The following is a 17,091-nucleotide window of genomic DNA, read 5'->3' on the forward strand; positions in this document are numbered from 1 at the left end:
GCCATTCTGTGCCTCATTCTGGGCATCCCATTTGAAGGAATGGAGGAAGGTTTGGGTGAGCAGAAACCAAGGAACGTGGAAGGAGCTGGCAGTGGCAAGATCTGGCTTGAACCCGGGCTGCCTTTTCCAGCTGGTGTTTTCGGAGGCTAAAAGCCTCAGTTCCAGGTGATGCCTGGCCACCCTTCCCCCTCATTCCCACAGCAATAGCCAAGTCTGGCCGCAGGATCCCCAAGACCCCTGTGCGGCATCCAGGCTTCCTCCACCAGGGCCCCTTCCTGCTGGGCCTGGCAAGGAAGTGGCTGCCTTGAGCACCGGGAGAACCTGCACATGTGGCTCTCAAGTTGAGGCCAAATGCCCTTGCAGGGGCAGGCTGTCTTTGGCACACATCTGCCCGCCTCTTCAGCTCTCCCAGGATGGCTCCTCCAGGCTGAGCCAGGGCAGGAGAATGCCAGTCATTTGCCACCTCCCTCCTTGAGGGAGTGGGTCAGGCACAGCCCAGAAGAGCCAGCTGGACCCCACTGCAGGGCTGCAGCCACAGAGCTGCCCAAAGGGGCTTTGCTGCAGCAGCTGCCACAAAAAAGAGGTGGCATTCAGCTGGCCACTGGGGCAGCCACTCTGGCCAGGACAGGGAAGAAAGGGCCTTTTCCAAGTTGGAACAGCTCCCCCCACTTCCTCCCCCAACGGCTGGTGGATGGAGTCTTCCAAATTGGGGGGTGGGGTGGGGGAAGAAGGAAGCAAGCAATTCAGGCAAAGCCAGCCGAAGCCTTGTGCTTGGCCCGCAGCAGGACTGGGGAGCCCTCGCGAGTCTCCCCTCCTCCAGACATTCCTGGGTGAGTCACGGGAGGCGGACGCAGCCCGGTTTCCGGGCAGAGCCGCTGCGCACAGCCAGCGCTGCCCTGCCCGTCTCCCCGATCATCACACCTCCTAGCGGCCACGCCTGACCGGCCCCTGGAGACAAGCGCTGGAGTTGCGGGGGCCCTGGCCACAGCGGTGGGGCTAGTGAAGGACGGGGGGAGAAAGGGGTTGCCCAGGCAGCAGGACCCTGGTGGGGACTCCGAGGCCGAGTCTGGGCACCTGCGAACCACTGTCCGCAGCCAGCCTTCTGGCCCAGGAGCGGCGCAGCGCGGCCACCACGGGAAGACCCCCATGCCCTTCGGCTGGGCGCCGCCTGCCGCTGGCCAAAGGCTTGGTCTGCCCAGTATCCCGCAGCTGGGGCTCGGGCGGGGGGGGGGGCTTCGTCACTCCCTCTGATCTCCGCAGCGTTAGGGCGCGCGCGCTCTCGCTGGGAATCAGGCCCGGAAAAGCGCGCCTCGAGCGGCTCTTTCTGCGGCTAGCGTTGGCCGCCCCGCCCGCCGGCCCCTCAACAGGCCGAGGCTGCCTTCTTCCCGAAAACCTCCCACGCGGACCTCCCCTCGCGTGCCTGCCGGACTCTCCAGTGATCCCGCGTGGCCAGAGTGAGGCATCTGCACGCTGGAATAATCACCTCAGTGGCGCCTGCAAATCAAGCAGACGGGCGTTTTATTTCTTGCCCAAACCGCCCGAAGTAACAGGCTCGAATTGCAGCCGCGCAGAGTGCGCAAGAAGTGAAGGCGATCCGGCAGCAGGAGCTGACTGCCCAAGAGGCCTGTGGCGGGGCGCCCCTCCTGGGCCGAGGCTTCCTGCGAAACGTGGGGGGCAGGGCTGGGCCGCGGCTTCCATAGCAGGGTTATGTAGGGCAGCGCCAGGTCTCTCCTGCTCGCAGGTCTCGCAGCTGCCTCACCCCCGCGGCTCTCCGATCCTTTGTCCTCCCCGGAGTCGGGCACGAAGCCACCTGGGTGGCGGGCACGCTTGCCGCCCCGCTCCCGTCCACAGAGGGGGCTGCCCCACGCGCGCCTCAGTCCACGAGAAACCGCCGCAAGCTTTGTGCACAACACCGGACGCGCTGCTGCGCCTGCTCATGCAGAGGCCCAACAAAGGAAAAAGCGCCCCCGCCGCCCTCCTCCCGGGGCTGCCCCCCTCCAGCAACGACCGCGCCGACCCCTCCCTTCGCTGGAGGAGCCCCCTCCTGGACACCGCGCCGTGTCGCAGCGCCGGGCCTAATCGGAGCCGTCGAGACGCTGAGACGCAGGAGTTGGATGAGATTCTTGGGGCCGCACCAGCCCCCCCCCCCACCGTAGGCCCGGGACTCTCGCGGCGCCGCCCCTCGCCCGGGTGGCCGCGGGGCCTAACCCTGAACCCGCAGGAGCGCAATGCTGGGGAGGAAGCGAGTGCGAGTCCCGAGAAAACGGGCCGTCGGTGCACGAGCTGGGGAAGACGCGCCCGCGCGAGCCACGGGTTCCCGTCCGACAGGCGCGCCCGGTCTTCCCCCGCTTGGCGGCCGCCCCGCCGCATCCCCCGGGAGCGCCCCGGAGGGGAAGGCAGACCCGGGCTCTTCGGAGGAAGCCTTCAAGCGGGAGGGGGCAGCGCCCCGCCCGGCGGCCACGTGGGCCGTCTGTCTTTCCCAGGAAGCGGCCCACGTGACCCGCGCGTCAGCTGATCCAACATGGCGGGAGGGGGGGCTGCCGCGCGCTCCGGATGAGCCCCGCTCGGGCCGGCGGAGGTACGGCCGCGCAGAGGTCCCCGGGCGCGTGCAGAGCGCTCCCGACGCGCCTCGCTTCCCAGTGCGCGGAGCCGGTCCTTGCCCGCTAAGCTGCGCTGCGCTAGGCTGCGCTGGCCGGGAGGGCGCCGGTGTCTGGCGCGGTGCCTCCGCCTCGTGCCCTGTGGGGAGCCGCGGGCCGGTCGGGCGCCCCTTCCCGCTGGCCGGCTCGGAGGCCGTTTCGGTGGGGCTCCCGGGACTCCAGGTTTGCATGAGGTGGTGGAGGAGGAGGGGCTCGGGAGGAGCACAGTAGCAGGAGGACCCGTGGTGGGGGGCTAAAGGGTTGGGGTGGGCCCGGCCCCCCCCGCCCCCCCCGCCCCCCCCGTGCCCACCGGCCCCCGCCCTTGCAGAGTTCTTGCAGGGACAGAGGAGGAGCACGGAGGAGAGTAAATGCAAGATCCTAAAAGGGAGAGGGACAGACCTGTGGCTTCGCTCTGGGGCTGCCAAATGACAACTCCCAGCCACAAGGGAGGAAAGTAGGAACTGATATTCGGAAGGCTGCTTTGGCGCCTCACGTTCGCCTTGCACGGGGTGCCGTGTGACCGGTGTGTCTTTGCATCTGCAGGGAATGGTGAGGAGTTTTTGCCAAGATGGATCCTCTCCTGGAGTGGGTGGAGAAAGACCTGTGCATTGACCGCAGCCAGCTGCTGCCCAGGAGCTCCCACGTCGTGGCTCTGGTGCCCGTAAAGTGGCTGGCAAGCCTAAAGGAGCGAGGGGTGCTGCCTGTTCTGTGCCCACATCCCGAAGGCCTCAGCGAGATGGAAGTTCACACATGTCTCCAGCACTCGGTTCAGAAGCTGCCCACGGGCTGGACCCGAGTGGAAGTCCATGGGCTGCGGAAAAACCAGCTGCGCTATCAGCTGACTGCAAACCCCAACGGGCCGAGAGAGGCTGCGGGGGGTCCAGAAACGCTGCATGAGTTCATGCACAAGGTGGCTTCCCAGAACTGTAAGAATGTATGGAAGCAAGCCCACCGCTCATACGTCCAGCGCTACCACCCTGCCCCGGCTCCGGCCTCTGTTTCGGCCCTGGAGGGGCTCCGGGCTGCCCTCCAGAGGCTCTACTGCTGCCCGTTTGTCCATGTGGGGAGGCCCCCCTCCTGCTCCTCTCCGGTGAAAGAGGAGGACTCCTCTGGCAGTGCCCTCCCACTCTTCACCAGCGTGCTGCCGGCCGAGGCCGTGCTGGAGTCCTCGGAGATGCTCTATGTCGTCTTCCCGTACGTCTGGTACTCGCTGCGCGACCTGGTCACCTTCAGCCCAGCCAAGCTGATGAACAGCCACGCCAAGCTGCTCTTCATCCTTTTCCAGGTCCTGCTGGCCATGCAGGCCTGCCACGAGGCAGGGCTGGCATGTGGCGTCTTCTCGTTGGAGGATGTATCAGTGGACGAGAAGCTGTGTGCCCGGCTCAGGGTTCCGCTTCGAGGGTACGAGCAGCTGGCTCAGGAGGAGCAGCAGCTGGGTCAGGGAGGAGCTGGGGCAGCAACCTCCAGCGATCCTGGCCAGGACCCCGCGGAGGACCGTGCTGCTTCCGTGGCTGCAGAAGGGTCGCTGGCCTCGTGGGGCCTCGGGGGCCTGGTGCTGGACTGGGTGCACGGCCGCCTCAGCAACCTTGACTACCTCATGCACCTGAACCGTTTGGCTGGGCGGCGCCTGGGGGACCCCAACTATCACCCTGTGCTGCCCTGGGTCATGGACTTCACCTCCCGAGGCGGCCAGTTCCGGGACCTGCGGAAGTCCAAGTTCCGCCTCAACAAGGGGGACAAGCAGCTGGACTTCACCTACGAGATGACCAAGCAAGCCTTTGTGGCGGGGAGCGGCCTCAGTGGGGAGCAGCCTCACGTGCCCCATCACATCTCGGACGTCCTCTCGGACATCACATATTACGTCTACACGGCCCGGCGGACTCCCAAGGCCGTGCTCTGCTCCCATGTCCGGTCCCAGTGGGAGCCCAACGAATACCCAGCCAACCTGGAGCGCATGCAGGGCTGGACTCCAGATGAGTGCATCCCTGAATTCTACTTGGACCCCACTATCTTCAAGTCCATCCACCCTGACATGCCGGATCTGGAGGTGCCGGCCTGGTATGGCTCCTGCGAGGAGTTTGTTGTCGCCCACCGTGCCCTGCTGGAGAGCCCAGAGGTGTCTCGGGACCTGCACCACTGGATTGACCTCACCTTTGGCTATAAGCTGCTGGGCAAAGAGGCAGTCAAGGAGAAGAACGTCTGCCTTCACCTGGTGGATAACCACACCCACCTCACTAGCTACGGGGTGGTGCAGCTCTTTGACCAGCCCCACCCCCGGCGGCTGGTGGGAGCTGCCCTTCTGCCTGCTGAGGCACCTCTCTTTGCCCGTCCTCTCATCCCTGCCGTCCAGGAAACACGCGTGCTGGAAAACCCCAAGGGCGGTCAGACGGCTGGTGGGCTTGTCGTAGGCGCAGCTACCTGCGAGGACAGACTGGGGCTGAGCGGGGAAGAGGAGGTGGAGCAGGGCGCAGAGGCCCTGGAGTCTGTCCCGGCCACTTGCCGAGGCCCAGAACTGCCTGGCCCCTCCGCCCAGGTTCCTGGCTTTCCTGCAGACAGCAAGCAGCTCATCTGGAAGACCAGGGCCCCTGCATCCATCCTCCAGGCGGAGGGGGCAGAGGCAAAGATTGTCCTCCCCGAGGGCTACAAGCTGCTTCAGGCCTTGGAGGAGCTAGAGAAGCTGGACGCGTTCTTGCTGAAGGCCTTGCACGGCACGGTGGGCCGCCTGGAGCAGCCCCCATCACGGCTCCCGGTTGCGCTCTCCGACCTTTTCCAAAGGGACATGCAGGTGCTGGGGACCCTGGTGGGTGAGATCATCTTTGCTGCCAAGCTGCGCACCTCCAAGCCATCGACACCGCTGCAGGAGCGCTTTCAGGCCGTCCGGGAGCTCTGCCACTTTCACCCCAAGGAGGTCCCCCCTCCGCTCCAGCATCTGCTGGAAGTGCTGCTGCGGCTGAAGGTCCCCAACGCTCAGCTTCTGACGGATGCTCAGGGCAGCTCGGGGAGCAGGGCGCCCCAGCTCTTTGCCTACGAGCCTGTCTGGCACGGCCTCCCTCCTCCGTGCCCGTCACAGCTGCTGAGCCCTTTCAGCGGGGTCCTGCCCTTCCCAGCCTACTTCCCCCCGCTCCACGGGTTCATCCTCACCTGCCTGGCCCAGGAGGCCGGGGATGAGGGGCAGGGCCGGGACTTGGTGTTCCAGCTGTGGCAGCAGTTGGGCAGAGTTCTGAGCGGCATCTCCCCCGAAGGCCTGGAAATCCTGCTGCCCTTCATCCTGGCCCTGCTGTCGGAGCAGAGGACGGCTGTCCACGCGGCCTGGTACCTCTTCGAGCCTATTGCCAAGGCCTTGGGCCCCAAGAACGCCAACAAGTACCTGCTGAAGCTCTTGATTGGGGCCTACGAGAGCCCCCGTGGCCTGCATGGCCGCTTCTACCTCTACACAGACTGCTTTGTGGCCCAGCTGATGGCTCGGCTGGGGCTGCAGCCCTTCCTTGCTCACCTGCTGCCCCACATCCTGCAGGTGCTGGGGGGCGCAGAGGGCTCTTCCCAAGAGGAGAGCAAGGCCCTGCTGCTGGGCGTGGCGGAGGATGATGATGGTGACGGGAGCGGCAGGAGCAGCCCGGAGCCTTGCTCTTTCAGGGAGGAGGCCAAGGGGGACGCTGGCCTGGAGCTGGTGAATTACATGTCTGGTGTCAGCCTGCATGACCAGGCGTACCTGCCGGAGAGCGAGGAGCTTCAGAACGGCCTTTACTTGGCCGAGGCCCTCAGCCTGGGCCAGTTGGGGGACAAGAGTGCTGCTGGCAAGGGGTTGCTGGGGGAGGACCCAAGGGACAAAGCCAGCCTCCAGTGCCTGGGCAGCAGCCAAGACCTGAAACACAGCGAGGAGGAAGAGGAGGAGGCGGTGGAGGAGGAGGTGGAGGAGGAGGAGGACAGGGAAGGAGGCCGCAAGGAGGCCGCATCGGTCACGGAAGAGCTGGTCCTCCCCACCCCTGCTAGCAGCTCTGTGGAGGCTGGCCTGGCTGAGGAAGACGGGGAGGCAGAGTCTGGGGAGGGCCGGCAGGATCTGCTGGGCCAGGATGTTGACAAAGAGCAGAGTATCCTGCTAGGTGAGTGGCCCCCCCAGCACGAGTGCGCTCAGCATGATTGAGGTGCACCCGATGAAAGGTGGTGGTCCATGGGAGTTCGACTTCCAGCAAAACGCACCTGAGGTTGCTGGGCATCAATCTGCAGGGTGGGTCCCTGCAGTTCGGGGATAGATTTTGGCTGGCTCTGGGGCCTTAAGAGCAGGAAAACCCCACCCCAAAGGGGTCGGGATCCTGGCCGTTGTCTTCATTGTATGAGGAAGTGACTGGGGTGGTGTGTGGAAGGGTGGCCCCAAAACAGTTTTGGCCAGCCGGACAGCAGCAGGAAGGCCTTGGCTGCCTCTGGTGTCCCGGGGACTGGTGGGGGCAGGAGGGCGGGATGCGTGGGCTTTGACTGCTTCCTGAGGGTGCAGCCAGAGCTCGGCTTATCTGCCTCTCTTCAGACACAGCCTGCAAGACAGTGCGGTGGCTCTCAGTCAAGCTGGGCCCCACCACAGCCTGCCGGTATGTCGCCAGGAACCTGCTCCGGCTGCTGGCCTCCTGCTACCTCGGTAGGCTCCTCTGCTTGGGAGGAGGTGGCAGGAACGGCTGGGGTGCCTCCCTTCTGCCTCCCCCATGCAACTGTCCTCCTCCCCACAGGTGCAAGCCAGCAACAGTTCGTGGCTGGAGCCGAAGAGGGCGGTCCCCTGAACGCTGGAAACATAGACCGAAGGCGGCCCGTGGCAGGTGACGTCGTATCTGAGCCGGTGCTCGCTTGCCTGGTCCACATAGCGCACCTCTATGGGGAGCCTGTCCTCACCTACCTTTACCTGCCCTACATCAGTTACCTGGTCAGTCTTCTGCCTTCCCCAGGCCTCCTCTCAGCCTCCTCCTCCCCACGCCCCCAATACCCAGGCAGGTGTGCAGGAATGGGCACTCTGTGCGACTGCAGATGTTAGCAGTGGGAGAATTTAGCCCCCTTTCCTTTGGTTAAAAAACCCCACTCCAAGTTTGAAGCCTCCGGTGCCAGGAGAGACCGAAACACAGATGTGCCCATCGCAGCTGCTGGCTGAGCAGGGACCATGTCTGCAGAGAGCCCCCGCGCCGTAAGCCAAACTCCTGTGCGCTACATTGGCACACGAAGGTTGCCCTTAGCCTGGCTGGCTTTCCTTCCCCAGTGGCCCCCATTCCTGCTGAAGGGGTGAGGGAAGGGGGTGTCCCCTGGGCCAACTGCTGAGGGCCCCCCATGCCGTGCCCCAGGCCTCAGCCAAGGGCAGGCATCCTGTGCTTGGGGGGCGGGGGGCATTTTGTCAGCTGCAGTTCTCTGTGCTGATTCATTTTGCCTTCTCAAAGGAGGGCCTGTGGGTGGCTGCTCTGCTTCTCTACTTTCAGTTCCAGCCTGCAGTTCCCCATTTATGCTTAAGCTCTTCCAGTGCAGTCAGTGGGTTGTGCTCGCCACCCCCAAGGCGGAAGCAGGAGCCTCCCCTTGGCGGGAGGTGTGACTTCCTGGGACAGCCTCGCCCAAGGCCTGCTGTGCCTGCGATCGGCTGCGTTTCCTCCACCAGGAAGGAAAGTTCTTGTTTGTGGGACTGCGTTTCCTCCTCTCAATACCAGCTGTGTGAATGCGGCAAAATGTGGGGAAGCTGTAAAGAGTGTGGGGTACGTGGAAGTTGCACAATTGGCTTACACTGCACTTCTTCCAATATCTATTTCAAAAGTATATTATTTAATCTATGCCAGTTTTTCTCAAGCTTGGCAGCTTTCAGATGCATGGACTTCAACTCCCAGAATTCCCCAGCCAGCTGTCTGGGGAATTCTGGGAGTTGAAGTCCACGCATCTGAAAGTTGCCAAGCTTGAGATACACTGATCTATGCCATGTACATTATTAGCTCTCCCTCCCAATTTTGTGTGCTCTGCATTTTTAGTCAATAGCTCTTCCTTAACCATCATCCCAAGTATGAATGCATCTGCTTAAAACAAAAGACCCACAGTTGATTCTTCTGTGCCCGGCTGAATACTTCTCTCCCATTTGTTGAGGAGCTATTTTTAAGTGCAGTTTTCAGGCCAGCTCTGTGCCCATCTAATTGTCTTGCCATCCAGCCCCTCTTGCCCAACTTGTCAATTAGCCCATCACCATCCATTAAGGAAGTCACCCAGTCCAACGCGTCAAGCCTAGTTTGACACACCCTTACTGACTTCTGGTGGTTGCCCTGAACTCAGCGTGAATCTCTCCCAGAAAATGGGTCCCAAGGCTCACCCCTCCCAGCCTTGGGCTGGGCTGGGCTGGGGGGCCCTCCAAAATCCCAGCATCCTGTGGAGGGACGCCTCTTTGCAAGAACTGTCATGGGGCTTCTACCACAGCCCGTGTTGTCAGAAGGGAGGGTTGCCTTCTGATGCGTCAGACCTTCAGCTCACGAGTTGTTTGGGGCCCTGCAGGTGGGCCACAATACACCTGCAAATTGCTAGCCTTTCCCTCTAGGTCACTCCTGGTGGCGGGGCGGCGGCTGGACGATTGAACAGCCGCAAGGAAGCTGGGCTGTTGGCAGCCGTGACGCTCGCCCAGAAGATCGTGGTCCATCTGTCGGACAGCACCCTCATGGACATCCTGCCCAAGATCAGCCAGGAGGTCCTGCTTCCCCTTCTTGGCTTTCTCACGTCACCCGCCATCAGGTGTGTCTGGGGACGGGGGGCGGCTGCGGCAAGAGCAACGCTGGGCCCTCCCTTTGGCAGCCTGTGCAAAGTGTGGGAGTCCCCTCAGGAGCTGTGGTAACAAGAACACAAAGACGAGGCTCAGACGAAGGCCTTTGTGATTCCCAGGGTGGGAGGGAGCCAAGCGTTGAGCTTGGGGAGGCACTCTGGATGGAGCGGCAAGTGCTGAGCATCTCTTCCCCCCTCCAGTTTCCCCAGTGGGGTCCAGGGCCGGATCGCCTTATGCCTCAAAACCATCAGCTTCACGGTGCTGGTTTGTTTGCGGATCGGACCCGAGATGGCGCAGCAGCACCTGCGCGACACTCTCCGGAGGTTCTTCGAAACCTTCTCCTTGCTGCCGTTGGAATCGGTGAGTCTGCCCATGGGGAGCAGAGGGCCCTCGGTGGGGGAAACCATAGCCAGGGGAGGAATGGAGATGGTTTGTATCCACCCCAGTTGTTCCCCTGGGGTGTTGGTCAAAGAGGCTCCTGGGGGAAACCCAGGACCGGCTGTCCAGGTCTAGATGGTGCACAGAGCATCTGGGCATTTGCTGCTCCAGAGACAAGCTGAACACTCCTGAATGCTTTCCATATCAGGAAAGCCTTCCCACGACGGCCTGGTCACCTAAGAGGCAATGACAGGTGACTGGCTGGCTGTCTCCTTCCTCTCTGGCCTGTTCCTGGGGGTGTGACAAAGGAGCTGCCTCTCTTGCAGGCCCGGTTGCTGTCTTCAGACTCCTCTGTTCTTCTGGAGCTCCAGAAGGTTTTCAGTCCAGAGATGGCCTACGTTGCCTTCGTGCCCTTCTCTCACGTGTTAGGTAAGACACCTTGTCCCTGCCCATCACCTGGTCCTGCTCCTCTTCTCTAGGGCAGTGTTTCTCAACCTTGGCCACTTCAGTATCATGGCTGGCTGGGAATTCTGGGAGTTGAGGTCCACACAACTTGGAGTAGCCAAGGTTGAGAAACACTGCTCTAGTGTCCTGCAAGAGAGGGGAGGCGTGGGTTCCTTCTCCATCAGTCAGGTTGCAGGGATCTTTTCATGGCCCTGTCCTGGCCCCCAGAGCTCACTTTCCGCCTTAATTACACACACACACACCCCACTGGGGCTCTTGGGCTCCTTTGTGTTGGGGAGCAGAACTCTCCAATGGAAGTCTTTCTAAATTGATTTCTCCCCTTCTGGCAGGTGATGCCATTCACACGATTGTCCCAAATCACGCCTTGATTGGGCAACTGGCCAGCATGTACCTGGACCACACGGATCCCAGGAGCCCCTTGTCTGAAAGGCGGGCAGCCGCCGGGCTGGGCCGGGCCTTCTCAGACCAAGAGACCGTGGGCGGGGAGCCCTTCTCCAGCCTGCCTGAGGACACAAACTCCGGCACCTTTGGGAGCGTGCTGGTCGGCAACCGCATCCAGGTCCCCTCCGAAGCCCAGCAGGAGTTCTCAAGCAGGCCCAGTGGTGGCCTGTGCCCCAAGGTGGGGGGGCAGGAGGAGGAGACACCGAAGCAGGAACTGCGGCGCAGCGCCCACCTCCTCTGTGGCAACTGGCTGGCTTACTGGCAGTACGAGATCGGGGTCAGCCAGCATGATGCCCGCTTCCACTTCCACCAGATCAAACTGCAGAGCTTTGTGGGCCACGGGGGTGCCATCAAGTGCGTGGCCCCTCTGGGTGGAGAGGACCTCTTCCTGAGCGGCAGCAAGGACAAGACCGTGCGCCTCTGGCCCCTTTATAACCGGGGGGATGGCACCCATGAGACCAGGGCCCGGCTGACCTATGACCGGCACAAGAAGTCTGTCTTCTATGTTGGTGTGCTGGAGGCCCCTCAGCACGTGGTCAGCTGCGATGGCACCATCCACATCTGGGACGCCCCCACCGGTATGGCTGCTAAGGGGCGGTGTGGACCCCCTCCGTAGTTTCTGGCAGATAGAGTCCATCTATCTACACATTTGGGCTCGCAGAGTGCCCACCCATGAGCCTCTTTTTGTGGCCTTGGCCACAGGCCAGTCTGACCTGTGGCCAAGGCCAGCTGGGGTCAGTCATTGTGGGCAGTCCTGGCAGAGGGTCTCCCTTGGCCCTTAGGCTCAAAGCTATCGGCCTGCCTCCCCTACTAGGCCCCCAAAGCTGAGGCACTTGTTGGATTGATCCCTCCCTGAATGGAGAGAGCCCCCCATTCTCATGAGCTGGGGGAAGGAAGTACCCAGCAGGGGCATCTCACCACCCTCTGGGGACCTTGGCCAGGCAGCCCTCCTGGAAAAGAGATCCCTGCTGGTGTTTGGCAGGAGCAAGGTTGTCTTCCCACGTCCGCAGACAGAGTTGAGGCGCATCTTGGGGAGTACCATTAATGCCAGGAAATGGGAGGCGGGATCTACAGGATGTACTTTCAAATGCAGAAAGATTTCAACACCCCCCCCTTTACTAAGTGAAAGAAAATTGGGGGGAAGCTCAGAGAGCTGCGCTCGAGCACTCCTGTGCCCCCCAGTACCTCTTTGGTTTGGCCAGGGAATCGGGGGGTGCCTTCTCCATCCCCTCAAATGCCCCCTCCACCCCTGCTGAGCGAGCAGCCTGCCCGTGACGTGGCCCCCTCCTTCTAAGGCCTGTGCCACCTTCCCCTCAACACAGTCTCAGCCGGATCTCTTCTGCAGGCAAAGCGGTTCGCGCCTTCGAGGCGCTGGACTCCAAGGCGCCTGTCACGGCCCTGAGCATCATGCCTCCTCCGTATGCCAGTGTCTGCGTTGCCAGCGCGGACTCGGCGCTTCGCTTCATTGACCACCGGAAGCCAGGCTGGCAGGTAGCTCGCGGGGCTGCTGGTGGACCCCTGGAGTGGCCGGGGGGGTCAGGCAAGGGGTTGCGGTCTCCTTTTCCTGGGCTGGGAAAGGAGGGGAGATGTTCGGGGGGCCCATTGGGACCTTAGCTTCTCCTGTGAGGGTGGAGGGCTGGCAGGCCCTCTGATGTCCCTCCGCTCTTTCTGGCTCTGCAGCAGGAATTCCGACTGGCCAGCGGACCGAACGCCGGACTCATCCGCTGCCTGGCTGTCAGTCCTAGTGGGCGTAGTGTAGCGGCCGGCTTCTCCTCTGGCTTCATGGTCCTTCTGGACACCAGAACGGGCCTGATTCTGAGAGCGTGGTCAGCACACGAGGGAGACATCTTGCAGGTCAAGGTGAGCTGCTCCGCCTGGTGCGTTGGGCTTGCTTTGTTCCACAACTTGAACGGGAGCCGCGTGGCTTGGCTCAGATGGACGCCACGGCAGCCCCAACGAGTGTTTCAGGCCCTGTTTTGGAGCAGGCCCCTGTGCTGCCTCTCATAGCTGGCAGCTGCTGCTTCCAGAAGACCCCGCAGCATGCCCAATTCTGGGGGTGGTCCAGCATCGGGACCGTGCTTGTGGAGCAGGGAGGCTACCTGGCAATGAGTTTTAGGCTGCTCCCTGCCTGGACTTGGTTTTTGAGCAGAAGCATGGCATTCAGAGGCCCTTCCCCACACACCATGCCCTTGAAGTCCTCAAGCCCGTTCCCACAGGGGCTTTTGAAGCTGGTCCTGTTGTCTCCTTGCCCTGGCATCAGTTGGCAGAGACAGCCTGGTGCTCAGAGCCTCCTCTGGACTTAGCAGATGATGTTAGCTGGCCTCCATAGGAGTGGAATGGCAGGGGCCAAAAGCAGCCTGCAGCCCCCTCTGATCTTGGGACTGGGGGATTGTGTGTTGGCACTGCATGTCTGCAGGCTCCTGGCCCGAGGCCTCACCTCCCATCCTGGGCCGTGCAAAGGGGTGGAGAAGGGGAGTGCTTTCAGACACGTGCAGAGGGCTTTCATGCAAACCCACGTGCCCTCCCACCACTTGGGTAAAGGTGCTGCTGTCTCCCCCGCAGAGTTATCTGCTGCTTTCCTTTCTCTTGCAGGCCACAGAGGGCAACATGCTGGTCAGCTCCTCCTCTGACCACTCTCTGACCATCTGGAAAGACCTGGAGCAGAAGCCCCTGCAGGTGTACAAGTCGGCCTCGGAGCCTGTCCACACCTTTGACCTCTACGGCAATGAGGTGGTGGCTGGCACTGTGGCCAACAAAATCGGCGTCTATGCATTACAGGAGCTCTCGGCCCCCAGCATCACCAAGCTGAGCTCGGAGAACTTCCGAGGGACCCTCACAAGCTTGGCTGTCCTTCCCACCAAATGCCATCTCCTGCTGGGGTCGGACAACGGCACTGTCCGGTTGCTGGCGTAGCCCCTGCTTCTGGATGTGGAAGCGGGGCAGCTGGTGGCTGGCCGACAGTCGTGGGGACCAGATGCCTTGGGGATGCCTCCTTCCCCAGTCCGGCTGCTGGGCAGCCTGGGAAAAGCCAAGATTCTCCCATCACCTTATGTGCCTGATGCTCCGTGGGGACCGGACAGAATCCCTCAGGACGCTCGGGGGGCCGCCCCCTTCTCCTTGTCTCCATGCGGCATTCTTCCTGCTCTAACTTGGGGGGTTGGCAGGAGTGTGGGGGAAGGAGGAACAGCAGCAGGTCACCCAGATCCCACAGCTTTTGGGGGGTGGCACAGGAGCGTCACGCTGTGCTGCTCCCTCCAGACCCTTCCAACTGCTGATCTCACCTCTTGGGGAAGGGGCTCCTGGGCAGCAAGGAGCTTTTGCCCCCCTTCCCGGCTCTTCCCGTTGTTGGCCTAGAGTTGGAAGCAGACACACCTGCCCTTTGCTGAGCCACGGAGCCCTCTCTCTGCCAAGGGTGTGCCCTGGTCTTCCCCCAGCGGGGGGCCAGAAACTGCCTCGCCTGGACAGTATCTGAGCCTTTGGTCTGAGGGGGTGCTGGCTCCACCGTGGAGGTGTGATGGAAACGCCCTGGGGCTGGAGTGGGGGCGGGTCCGTTGAGCCTTGCCCTCCCACGTGGGGAGGGGCCTCTCCGGAGCAGGGCCGGTCCGGCTCTGTAAGCACTTTGCATCCGTTCCCTGGGACCAGCGGGCGGGAGCAAGTTCTCGTGGCTGATGGAACGGATTGCAGTAGATAAATACAAACATCCTGCGCAACATGCTGCAACTCTCAATGACTTTGTTTCCTGAGGAGTGGGGAAGCAGCTTCTCGGTTGAGAAGGCAAGCAGGTAACAGAGAAATGGCACAGCTATTCCCTCTCTGCCTCCTCTTTTCCAACCAAAAAGTAATCCCCCCCCCACACACAAAATGGCAAGGATAGGATAGAAGCTGGAAATGGCGAAAAGGTGGAGCGGCCTCCTCCCCCCTCAGCAGGGAATTGGATCCAAGGATGCCAATGGCCTCGCCGACCGACCCTTCCGTGCTGCTGTTGAGAGGTCCTGGAGACCTCGTCGAGCGCCCGGCAAACCCCACGTTCTTCAGCGGAGGAGCTGTCGGTCAGTCTGGCCCCGATTCCTGAGCAGAGATGGGTCTGTAAGCACCGTGAGAATGAGACGGTGCTTTCCAGCAAGAGTTTGTCTAGAACCCGCCCCGCAGTCAACCAGCTCATCCCAGCCTGCTACCCCTGAAGCCCCCACCCCACCCCTCTGCACCTCAGAGGAGCCACCCTGGCGACGGAGAGCGTTGGCCTGGCTGTCCACAAGCCCCCAGGCACGGAAACTCTAGGCCGCCTATGCTCAGTGGCAAAAGGGGTTAATTGCCCTGAACAGCCCACACTGCTGCAGTTTTAAACAAGGGGAGAGATGAGAATGTTTTATGCTGCTCTAAAAGATCACCTGTTTGATAGAGTCTATAACTAGGGTCATAAATTAGAGAAAAGGAAATAGCTTTATTGGATGTTATCCACTGATCTGCACGGGAGGACCTGATGTTACTTTGCGGGAGTGGCCACTCAGGCCGGGCGTGTCCTCTATGGCAGTGTTTCTCGACCTTGGCGGCTTTCAGATGGGTGGACTTCAATGCCCAGAACTCTGGGGAGTTGAAGTCCACCCATCTGAAAGCCGCCAAGGTCGAGAAACACTGTTCTAGAAAGAGACTTGGGGGTGTGTGGCTTGGCAGTGGGCACTGTTAATTTATACCTTGGGTGTGGACATGGTTCAGGGAGGCCAACCAGATGATTTGGGTGCTGTAGGCTGAGCCCATGTGGGGTTGAAGTAAAAACTTCCTGAAATACGTTGAGAAATGGGGCATTTCTTCCCAAGGGAGGAGGTTCCCTGCTGTGTCTCTTTGTGAGTCAGTGCTCTTGGGATATCCCAAGAATTGGCTGCAGCAATTCCTTAGACTTCAGCAAATGATCGTTACCTTGTTGTGGTGCTGGAGCTTGAGCACCTCAATGATGCCATGAGCTAAACCGTGAAGGGCCACCCAAGACGGGAAGGTCATGACAGAGAGGTCAGACTAAATGCGATCCCTGGGGAAGGTAATGGCAACCCACCCCAGTATTCTTGCCGTGAAAACTAAATGGATCAGTACAACCAGAGATATGTCGGTATACCATCAGAAGATGAGACCCCCAGGTCGGAAGATGGTCAAAATGCTACTGGGGAGGAACAGAGGATGAGCTCAACTAGCCCCAGACATGATGACGCAGCTAGCTCAAAGCCGAAAGGATGGCTAGCGGCCGACGGTGCTGGTGGTGAACGGCGAATCTGATGTTCTAAGGATCAACACACCATTGGAACCTGGAATGTAAGATCTATGAGCCAGGGCAAATTGGATGTGGTTACTGGTGAGATGTCAAGATTAAAGATAGGCATTTTGAGCATCAGTGAACTGAAATGGACTGGAATGGGCCACTTCACATCAGATGACCACCAGATCTACTACTGTGGACAAGAGGACCACAGAAGAAATGGAGTAGCCTTCATAATTAATAGTAAAGTGGCTAAAGCAGTGCTTGGATACAACCCAAAAAATGACAGAATGATCTCAATTCGAATTCAGGGCAAGCCATCTAACATCACAGCGATCCAAATATACGCCCCAACCACAAATGCTGAAGAAGCTGAAGTAGAGCAGTTCTATGAGGATCTGCAGCACCTACTGGACAACACGCCTAAAAGAGATGTTATTTTCATCACAGGAGACTGGAATGCTACGGTGGGCAGTCAAATGACACCTCGAATTACAGGTAAGTATGGCCTGGGAAAACAAAATGAAGCAGGACATAGGCTGATAGAATTTTGCCAAGACAATTCACTCTGCATAACAAACTCTCTCTTCCAACAACCTAAGAGACGGCTTTATACATGGACTTCACCAGATGGACAACACCGAAATCAGATTGACTACATCCTTTGCAGCCAAAGGTGGCGGACATCTGTACAGTCGGTAAAAACAAGGCCTGGAGCTGACTGTAGTTCAGATCACGAACTTCTTCTTGCACAATTTAGGATCAGACTAAAGAGATTAGGGAAGACCCACAGATCAGCTAGATATGAGCTCGCTAATATTCCTAAGGAATATGCAGTGGAGGTGAAGAATAGATTTAAGGGACTGGACTTAGTAGATAGGGTCCCGGAAGAACTCTGGACAGAAGTTGGCAGCATTGTTCAGGAGGTGGCAACAAAATACATCCCAAAGAAAGAGAAAACCAAGAAGGCAAAATGGCTGTCTGCTGAGACACTAGAAGTAGCCCAAGAAAGAAGGAAAGCAAAAGGCAACAGTGATAGGGGGAGATATGCCCAATTAAATGCAAAATTCCAGAGGTTAGCCAGAAGAGATAAGGAATTATTTTTAAACAAGCAATGCGTGGAAGTGGAAGAAGACAATAGAATAGGAAGGACAAGAGACCTCTTCCAGAAA

At 60.3% G+C, this 17,091-nt stretch overlaps 2 protein-coding genes across 4 annotated transcripts in view; both read left to right on the forward strand.

Annotated features, from left to right (window-relative positions):
- Positions 1-1,219: 1,219 nt before the first annotated feature.
- The window catches only part of RPA1 (replication protein A1), a 92,186-nt gene continuing 76,314 nt past the window's right edge, over positions 1,220-17,091 (forward strand). The window contains exon 1 of the mRNA XM_063294809.1: positions 1,220-1,225. The gene's annotated coding sequence lies outside the window, so the exon portion shown is untranslated. The remainder of the gene's footprint in view (positions 1,226-17,091) is intronic.
- Positions 2,765-14,384, forward strand: WDR81 (WD repeat domain 81). 3 transcript variants are annotated; one of them, XM_063294726.1, is made up of 11 exons: positions 2,765-2,819; positions 3,180-6,736; positions 7,156-7,263; positions 7,352-7,542; positions 9,172-9,362; positions 9,591-9,750; positions 10,095-10,197; positions 10,563-11,252; positions 12,020-12,165; positions 12,355-12,534; positions 13,267-14,384. In XM_063294726.1, exons 2-11 carry the CDS (start codon positions 3,205-3,207, stop codon positions 13,585-13,587), a joined length of 5,622 nt encoding a protein of 1,873 aa, XP_063150796.1. In that variant the 5' UTR covers positions 2,765-2,819; positions 3,180-3,204; the 3' UTR covers positions 13,588-14,384. The 3 variants fall into 3 exon arrangements, with proteins under 3 accessions (XP_063150796.1, XP_063150804.1, XP_063150813.1); XM_063294743.1 differs by lacking the exon at positions 2,765-2,819 and having other exon boundaries at positions 3,401-3,562; positions 3,922-6,736; XM_063294734.1 differs by lacking the exon at positions 2,765-2,819 and having other exon boundaries at positions 3,155-6,736.

Source organism: Candoia aspera, chromosome 1 (genome assembly GCF_035149785.1).
Source record: "Candoia aspera isolate rCanAsp1 chromosome 1, rCanAsp1.hap2, whole genome shotgun sequence".
Classification (NCBI taxonomy): domain Eukaryota; kingdom Metazoa; phylum Chordata; class Lepidosauria; order Squamata; family Boidae; genus Candoia; species Candoia aspera.